General features: G+C 35.4%; 1 protein-coding gene across 1 annotated transcript; it reads left to right on the top strand.

Moving 5' to 3' along the window:
* Positions 1–414: 414 nt before the first annotated feature.
* LOC143543526 (respiratory burst oxidase homolog protein C-like) lies at positions 415–6,337 on the top strand. Its single transcript, XM_077035833.1, has 12 exons — positions 415–1,113; positions 1,246–1,408; positions 1,503–1,551; positions 2,121–2,234; positions 2,313–2,735; positions 2,980–3,363; positions 3,460–3,555; positions 3,679–3,794; positions 3,898–4,000; positions 4,082–4,149; positions 5,149–5,681; positions 6,115–6,337. Exons 1-12 carry the CDS (start codon positions 504–506, stop codon positions 6,222–6,224), a joined length of 2,769 nt encoding a protein of 922 aa, XP_076891948.1. The 5' UTR covers positions 415–503; the 3' UTR covers positions 6,225–6,337.
* The last annotated feature ends 4,014 nt before the right edge of the window (positions 6,338–10,351 follow it).

Raw genomic sequence — 10,351 nt, 5'->3', positions numbered from 1 at the left:
CGACTTGCCATCGTAACGCTCAGTTTTTACTTGCCAGGGGTATTCCCAATACCCGGGTTTCAAGGCTTAGGTTTCAACTCTTGGATTTTACCAACAAAATAATTGTAGTTTTAAATATTTTAACTTTTATATATTAATTTAATGAATTTATTATTTTAGATTTAATTATGATACCAACCAAACCCACGTTAATACACCACTGTAACGCTAACAAGTAGATAAAATATCCGACTTTGGGTAAAACACTAGTTTGAACCAAATAAGAGTGAAAAATACAATTTTTGTTGTGGAACGGCAGAAAATGAGAATACAAATAGAAAATAGGGAGTCGACGTAAAAGCGTTCATATGAGAATTTAGCCAACACATTCTATTGACTTATTTTAATATTATTATTGTCCAATATCTCACACGCTTTCAGTTTCATCATATAATATAAGTGGAATCCAAGTCTTCACCTCTCCATCATTTTGTTCATTCCATTCCCTTTACTTTACTCATACTATGGGAACAGATAATCGGAGCCGCCATGACCATTCCCTTTCGGACACTGAACTGGTCGGAGTTGACAGGAATGCGTTCAGCGGTCCACTTACTGCAAGTGGACCGTTGAACCGGGGCGCACGTAAAAAGAGCGCCCAGTTTTACATCCCGGATCAGGCTGCTGGCAGCAGCAGCACCGGGAGCGTTAGATCCAACGATAACGACGATTACGTCGAGATCACGCTGGACGTCCGGGATGACTCTGTGGCAGTCCACAGTGTCAAAACCGCGGGCGGAGCTGACGTGGAGGACCCGGAGCTGACGCTGCTGGCCAAAGGATTGGAGAAGCGGTCGTCGTTCGGGTCCTCGGTTGTTCGAAATGCTTCGAATAGGATCCGGCAAGTGTCAGAGGAGTTGAAGCGGTTGACGTCATTTTCGAAACGACAACCGGCTAGTCGTTTAGACAGGACGAAATCCACCGTCTCTGCCGCGGTGCATGCGCTTCGGGGGTTGAAGTTTATCAATAAGAACGACGGTGGAGCCGCGTGGACCGCCTTGGAAAAGCGGTTTGATGAACTCACTGCCGCCACTGGTGGCTTACTTCCACGGTCACTTTTCGGTGAATGCATTGGTAAGTGATCCAAAGTACCAGGATCAGGTCCGTCTTTGAGATTTCGGATATCCTAGACGATTAAAAAATGGATCCATATATGTGTTTTTAAATATAAAAAAAGGTTTAATATTTTCTTTTTAATATTGGTAGGGATGAATAAAGATTCAAAAGAGTTCGCCGGAGAGTTGTTTGACTCACTTTCCAGGCGACGGAATATAACCGGAGGCTCGATTAATAAGGCACAATTAAAGGATTTTTGGGACCAAATTGCTGATCAGAGTTTTGATTCTAGGCTACAGACTTTCTTTGACATGTAAGGGTTTATTGCTTTATTAGTTTAATATATATATTTTAAATTTGTATTTATGTTGGGGGGAAATTTATATTCTGAAATATAATAAATGTAGGGTTGATAAAGATGCAGACGGCAGGATCACAGAAGATGAAGTCAGAGAGGTAACTAATTGTTCTTTCGGTTGACATTAATTAATTTAGTATGTTTTTTCTTTTCTTTCTGTTTAACTATTGATGAAAATTTTGCACCAAACTCTGACTATGGTTTTGAAAAAAAGAAAAAAAAACTCATGGGTTGGAGTGGGTGGGTCGGTAAGATAGACTGGTTTTAACAGTTTGACAGTTCGGTTTTGACGGTTTTACAGTTTCAACTCTTTTTATTATTTTCTTAACAATCATTAGTTTTGTATCAAATTTTAAATTGATTAGGATGGTTCATAATTATAGTACATAGTACATACTTTATATTTCAAAATGAAAAAAACAATAGAATTTTAAAGTGAATTAAATGTTCTGGATTTGATCAAACCGGCCGACTTGCATCAGTTTGAGTATTTGATTTCAATGGGGGACAAGTACGTAATTCTCCTGTCAACTTTGCCTCACTTTAGTTGGTACATAGTACTGCACAATGTACCGTAAAACACTTGAATCATAGAAAGTGACACATCATTGATCATACTTAAACTTGGTTTTGGAGAATGTCCAACACTTGTTAATAATTGATACAGATTATCAGCCTAAGTGCCTCAGCCAACAAGTTATCAAATATTCAGAAACAAGCCGACGAATATGCAGCATTGATCATGGAAGAATTAGACCCTGACAACCTCGGCTACATAATGGTACGTTTACAAACTGCTCAACAACATATAACATTCAATTGGTGACACAAGTAGTTATCAATGACCAACTTTAAACAGGTTGAAAACTTGGAGATGTTATTGTTGCAAGCACCAACACAAAACGTGAGGGGAGAAAGCCGAAACTTGAGCCAAATGTTGAGCCAAAAGCTGAAGAAGACACATCACGGAAATCCGATAAGGAGATGGTATGAAGATTTGAAGTACTTTTTACAGGATAATTGGCAGAGATGTTGGGTGATTGCACTTTGGATAGGAATAATGGCGGGTTTGTTTACATGGAAGTACATTCAATACAAAAACCGAGCCGTGTATGAACTATTGGGGCCGTGTGTATGCATAGCTAAAGGAGCAGCCGAGACGTTAAAGTTAAACATGGCAGTTATATTGTTACCCGTTTGTCGAAACACGATTACTTGGTTGAGAAACAAGACTAGGTTGGGTGTTGCGGTCCCGTTTGATGACAACCTTAATTTCCACAAAGTGAGTTTAACTCTCCCATATTTGTTCAATGTCTTGCATATGATAAGTTTTTTTGAATGTTTGTAAAAGCGTGACACAATGGTAAACGTTTGATTCCCCTTTATAGAGGTCATAGGTTCGAATCCAGCTTCCACTGGCTTCCTACCTTAACCTCTTGCTCGGTACAAGTTGCGCTTTACCTTGTCACAATGCTTAGCAGGTTATTGGTGAGGTCCTGACTGATTCTATGTATGGTATTTTATAGGTGATTGCAATGGCGATTACGGTTGGAGTAGGGTTACACGCGATTTCTCATTTAACGTGTGACTTTCCTCGATTAATCCACGCAACAGAGAAAGAATATAAACCGATGCAACACTTTTTTGGGGATCAAGCCCATAGTTATTGGCATTTTGTGAAGGAACCCGAAGGGTATACAGGAATAACAATGGTGGTACTTATGACTATAGCTTTTACACTAGCAACTCCATGGTTAAGGCGAGGCAAGCTCAACCTACCGCCACTTTTAAAGAAGTTAACAGGTTTTAATGCCTTTTGGTATTCGCACCACCTTTTTGTTATCGTCTATGTGATGCTTATAGTTCATGGGATCAAACTCTACCTTACCAAGGAGTGGTACAAGAAAACGGTTAGTTAATTCATTGTTTCTCATTTTATAAAAAACTGGTTAAAGATCTGTTTTATTATTTGTCATTGTGAAACTAAACCGTGCTTCTGGGTGAAGACATGGATGTACTTGGCGGTTCCAATTTCACTCTATGCATGTGAGAGATTAATAAGGGCGTTTCGGTCTAGTGTTAAGCCGGTCAAGATACTCAAGGTATGGTCTTACATTTATTAGTATTGTACTATTATCAATATTATTATTATTATTAATATTATTATTATTATTTTATCATTGATTTACAAGATGATAAATCTAAAGATATTTGGTGTATTAAAGGTGGCTGTTTATCCTGGAAATGTGTTGGCCCTTCACATGTCAAAACCTCAAGGCTTCAAATACAAGAGTGGACAATACATGTTTGTGAATTGTGCTGCTGTCTCCCCCTTTGAATGGTGAGTTGTGCCTTAGTTAAATTTCAAAAAAAATTAATTTTATAATAAAGCGAATATCATGTCATGCTAATGCATTAACTTGATAATCATTATGCGTCCACAGGCATCCGTTTTCCATTACTTCAGCCCCCGGTGATGACTACCTGAGTGTGCACATCCGGACCCTCGGTGATTGGACTAGGCAACTAAAAACTGTCTTTTCAGAGGTACGCAGCATGCTATTTACTCATGTTTATCGTTAAAAATGTACTTTATGGTGTTTTGTGATGTGTATTTTCTTTTGGTAGGTATGCCAGCCACCACATAATGGAAAAAGTGGGCTTCTTAGAGCAGAAAACCAAGGAGAAAATCCTAAGTGAGTTTAAATGTTTCTAGATTAGCATATAGTTAGACGGTTCACTATGGGGTGGCGTAGGGGGAACACCGCCGAGGGGCGGTATTGGCTGGGCGACAAGGTAGGACGTGCGGTAAAAGGGTGTGGTGGGGGGCCCTCCTTCATTGCGTTGTTTTTTTTTTGTTTTAAAACAAAAAGAAATGTTTAAAGCCACTCGGGGCTTCAAACCATAGAGAGACAACATAGTCTTGGGTCTTTAAAGCCTCCAGTGCCCACATGATGATGGCGTGACACTATGGAGGAGCTTTAAAGCCCCAACCAAAGTGAAGAGCCTTAAAGTTGGTAAGATTGGCGGGTTATGTAACATGCCAAAACGGGTCCATTTTGTTATCTCAATGAGTACATTATGGGTTGAAATGGGTTATGTTACTTTCGTCTTTTTTTTTTTAAGTTAAATGATGTGTTATTAACGTTACAGAAACGTTAAGGTTACTGCAATTATGTAAATCCTTTGAGGTTATATGCGTCGATTGAGAAATAAAGGCGTCAAAAATACCTTTTTTCACCCAAAGCCTAAAGTATGGTGTGAACATTATGAAAATAAGGACATATAACTGATTAAAAAAAGTTGGGACTTTTCAAGTGTGGTCCAGTCATGTGACGTAAAACATCATTCCTTTTTAAGTAAGCAAGATTCTTTTTCTTGAATAATATAAACATCAGGAAATGTTTTCAAGTTTGGTTTTATGGTCTCTCACCTAATTCTTTCGGATCATGATTTATCTTAAACGGGTTAATCAGATTGAAAGGTTGTATGGTGTCTTATTTTTTGTGGACAGAACATCTTACCCTCTTCTATTCAAAGGTTCAAATTATTATTGTAAGTGTTTACGGGTCAACCCAACAATGTCCAAACCATTTTGGCACATTTCAATCCACCCTACCCGCTTATCATTCCACCTCTTTATATTAAAAACCTAGATATGTATTTCTAAATAAATTGATTATTTTTATTTACAGTTTCCCAAAAGTTTTAATCGACGGGCCCTACGGTGCACCGGCACAAGACTATAAAAAATATGACGTGGTGTTGCTAGTCGGTTTAGGAATTGGAGCAACCCCAATGATTAGTATTGTGAAAGACATTGTGAATAACATGAAAGCCAAAGAAGAAGAAGAAAGTTCCTTAGAAAATGGTGGTACATTACATAAGAATAAACCAGGCCCCACAAGTTCTAATAACTTTAGAACAACCCGAGCTTATTTTTATTGGGTCACTCGGGAACAGGGTTCGTTTGATTGGTTTAAAGGTGTGATGAATGAGGTTGCTGAAATGGACAATAATGGTGTTATAGAGATGCATAATTATTGCACAAGTGTTTATGAGGAAGGAGACGCGAGATCTGCTTTAATTACTATGCTTCATTCGATAAATCATGCTAAAAATGGTGTTGATGTTGTTTCGGGTACGCGCGTCAAGTCACATTTTGCTAAACCGAATTGGCGGAATGTTTACAAGCGGATTGCTCTTAATCACACGGGTTCGAGAATAGGTTAGTCATATTGACAATTTAAATCTCATTTTCTTTAACTTTAACTGTTAAAATTTTATATAAAGTAAAAGTGGCCTGATTGGCAGGTCATGTGGGTTGGGTAATGGGTTGAAATGGGTCTGGTTATATAAACATTATAGTGGTTGATCAAGCCGTTTTAACCGGAGGTGACAAATTAGGTCACAACCTAATACACAATACAAATAGTAATCAAGTTTTGGGGTCGTAACTAACTTGTTTAATAAACATGTCATTGACGGAGTGACATGTTTAAATAAGCAGGTTGACCTAACAACCTGCTTAATCAAACAATTCGACCCACCAAACCTTTTAAGTGAACGAGTTGACCCGCCAACCCTATTGTCTTGCTTGGATAAAGGTTCCATGTTAGTGTTACATTATATTCTAACTTTTGCATGGCATAAATTTGTAGGGGTATTCTATTGTGGAGCACCAGCACGAACAAAAGAGCTCAAACAGTTGGCTTTAGATTTCTCACACAAGACATCTACCAAGTTTGACTTTCACAAAGAAAATTTCTAAGTGGTTTTTCAAATATCTCAAGAAATTAAATCAATTCAAACCTTCTAGAATCATGTCCTTACCCACCCCACCCCACCCCCACCCTCTCATGTGCACATAGATATGAAGATCAAGGCTACTAGAGTTTAAGATAATGTTGCTTATTTTTATGTATTTTTTAAATAGTAATAAGAATTGCGAAAAGATAATGCAGAGAGTATAGTGACATCCATGAATGTTGTGGGTGCCAGCAAGGTAGTGGGATGAAATATTATTTAGTTTAAGATCAAGAAAAGAAACCACCATTAAGATCAAGAAAGATGCTATAGTAATGGCTGTTGTCATCCTTCAATCATGGTGGTAGAGTTGTTATGAAATTAACTTTATTTAGCTTCTTCAATATAAGTTTGTTGTTGAATAATGTTCATGGTGTTTTAGGAAATAGGGTGCCTTGTGTATAGTCCTAAGTATTTTTACTAACTAATACCACTGAAACACAACTAAATAGTTAATCACTTGAGTAACTAAATTTAGCTAACTAACTACCATTAACTAGTTATATTTATGCTCTCAACAATCAGGAAATAGATAAAAGAGACTAATGTACTTTTAAGAGGAAAAGCTTTTTGTTTTTCTGAATTGAAGATACTATTATATCAAATCCTTTATAACAGGAAAACTTAGAGGGTGTTTGGGATTGAGTTTGAAAAATGCTTATTGGCTTTTTCAAGAAGCCAATAAGCAAAAAAGGTGTTTTGTAAATGTAAAAGCCCCTTTTGTTTTGACTTTTTAATTGGCTTGAAAAAGCACTTTTCCAAAAGCCCCAATTTGGGGCTTTTCAAAAATGTTTTTGGCTTTTTAATTGGATTTTTACTAATCTACCCATCCTTTACCCTTTTTGGTCATTTTATGTAAACAAGCTAAACCAAACATTTTTTAAAAAGTGCTTATGGCTTTTCCAACCACATAAGTTAATCCAAACACTTTTTTAAAAACTCATTTTCAAAAAGCTAGAAGCCAATAAGCACTTTCGACAAAAAAAACACTTTTAGAGTTAAATAAGCAATCCCAAACACCCTCTTAGTTTTGGTGAATCTTTAGGAAATTAAAATAGACCGTTTTATTTAAAGTTAAATCAATAAAAAAACATGTTAATTAACAAGTTCTACGATTAATGTGTTTTGACAACCAAAACAATATAAATCAAAATCATGAAATTTGAGAAAAAAAATTGTCAAAATCGGGCATTATATGAGAGATTTGGGGCAAAAGTCAAGTGCGATGCTACTGGCCATCTGTCACCATGTCCAACTTATTATGGCCTTTTCGTTCATATTTTACACGCCTTGTAAGTCTAGGCTGATCAAATGTTACATCCATTTTAAGTCAGACATTTTTCTAGCCAAGTTGTTTCTTATCCGCTTGCTTCAAATGCATCTCTCAATTTGAATCAACTCCATAACAACATAGAACTTATTTCTTGACTTACATTTAAAAAAAATTAAAATAACAAAATTGGTGAATTTCACTTTAATGCGTCGTGCGGAATGATGAAAAATAGCTCGACGCTAGGATGATAAAAAACTTAACACCTACCGTTCTTCATACTTGAGCAAAACAATCATAGACAACGGGTCTCTAAGAAGGATATTTGTACACCCTAGGTTTGAATTCATAAGGAATGATTTTCGATAATTGCCAACCGATTTTGAGCTCTTTGGTAGTAGACGAGAGAATGATTCTACGGTTAAGTGAGACCTTAAGAAGTCCCCGCTCATGTAAACAAAAACAAAGTTGTAAGCTCTTAATAGCCAAAACATACAATATTATTTGATATAAGGACTCATGTTACAAATAATTACCATAAACACCGTCAAATGTAGTTTTTATATATCGGAGATTTTCTTGACACACTCACAAGAGGTGTATACATTCTCAATTTTGATTAGCAAGGGCCTCAAAATGTATAGGTTGGATAATAAGTCGAAACAAATTGTGTAAGAATTGATCCACACATGTTTTGTCCACAATTTATTTATCTAACTAGTAGCCAATGAATTAAATATGATCACATCATCTTTTCCTTTTGAACGGCATATGATCATATCATTTGTATCTAACTATACTATTAAATCAAGATGATTTTCCACGTAACATCACTATAGGGCCTCCATATAAGATGTCAAATAGATACTATATGAGTGTTTTCTTATTTTATCAAGCCGATCAATTATGTTATATTTGGAAATTTCACTAAATAAGTTATAGAAATATTCTACATGAATTAATGGATTTTATTAAATATCATATTAGTATGTTATAAGTTAACATTTGAATACGTTTAAATATGATCTTAACATTTCTCCTTATCACACGGGTCACTATTCAATGTTGTAGAGGTTTTTAGAGATTTATGAATTAAAAAATTTTGTTTATCATTATTTATATCTTATTAATCCATAAGGTATGTTATTACGTGTATTATTAAATGTACCTTTTTTATTGTATTTTTTAAACCATTCGTGTATTATACAAACTCTATCCTAGTTCTTATACCATAGTAATCTATATGATTTAGGAGATGCATATACTAAAAATACATTTCAAACCATTTTCTTCTTATACTCGTCCTATTTTATTTAACTCATACAATCTTAACTAATAAGTTGTAATTTTCAAACTCTGTATGAAATATATCAACTTATAATTGAATACGTATCTTTGATTTTTGAAGCCATAAATCAAGCAAATGGCAGCAAATCTTGAGCAGGGCTTGAGTGGTTTCCGTTTGACTTTGAAGTCCCTGGACGGTTTAGATTAAATGGGCCAAAACAATCTTGACCGTTCATAGGGTGTCAAAGTTTTAAGGCCGACAAGATTGATTAAAACATATTGTAGTGCCAAATGATTTGTAGATCAGACAGATGAAACAATTGGATGTGGATCGGTATATTCAAAAGATTGTAATGATGTTCCTTTTGGATTTGTATATAGGGTCAATTAAGTATAACCCATTTATATGAAAACCGGTTTCATGTTGTGACCGTTTGATAACACAAGACATGTGACGTGTTAAATGGGTCAAATATACGAAAAAGAATGAGATAAATCAAACCCGTTAACTCTTCAAAATTGTCTAATGAGCATTTAAATGCTTATGTCGTAATTTAATAAAAAAAACACATCATTTATTAGTAATATAAAACGATGTTCACGGTCAACCCAACCCGACTCATTTTATTTTGTTAGTCAATCCGTCTATTGGTTTTAACGCTTATATTTAAATAAACATGGCCGCTTCAAATTGTAACAACATAACATAATTCTCTAATTAGTCTTAACAAAGCCAGGGTTAATTAAACGGTAGTTACTTTTGTCTTCTTTTTGTTAATATGTTTTTTCTATTGAAACTTGAAAGTAATGTTGGGATATGCTCGAAAAGTAAAAAATAAAGTCAACTATGATATTCAAGGTTACTGTTAGTAGTGGTTGATAGTAATGGGCTATTATGGAGGATGTTCGATAGCAATTAATCTACTGTAGCAATACGTGTTCAACGTCGACTATGTGTAATCAATAGGAACTAAGTGCATCTATAGAAAAAAAAATGCCATTAGAAACTAAATTGATCAGGTGAGAAGGTTAAGTTTTGCCAATTCTAATAAAGTTTTGAGGCATAGTTGACAATTCTATCTTGTGTTGTTTGTAACTACTTTGTAATCGTTTTTAAGCGAGTCATTTAGATCAGGTATACACATACACATGCGTGCGCACACTAGGCAGAGGAAAAATGATCTCGATTAGTTTCAATAAAGAGATCGTCGGTTTAAATTGCAAGTCAAACTTGTCTTGAAATATGTTGTTCTTTGGTATACTTTCATTTGTAACATGGCATTATTCTTTTAACTACATGTACCGAATAAAATTTTAAGATGTCTGTATATACATCAGAAAACCAATCTTTGCGTTAAATGACAAAATGTAAAAGTTATCATTTATTGTAAAAAACCGAGAGGGCGTAACTTTGACATCTCATGTAGGCGGTATTACGTACTCATGGTTTGAAATCTTTATGTGCGTTACAACCTAGTAGACATATGAATAGGTATGGCATGAGAATAATGCGTTAGGTAACAATGCATTAGCCG

The sequence above is a fragment of the Bidens hawaiensis genome, unplaced genomic scaffold (assembly GCF_021521415.1).
Source record: "Bidens hawaiensis isolate Kalapana, Puna unplaced genomic scaffold, B.hawaiensis_p1.1 tig00013130_1, whole genome shotgun sequence".
Taxonomy (NCBI): Eukaryota; Viridiplantae; Streptophyta; class Magnoliopsida; order Asterales; family Asteraceae; genus Bidens; species Bidens hawaiensis.
Note: the sequence above shows the minus strand (reverse complement) of the source record. Positions and strands in the feature narration are given on the sequence as shown.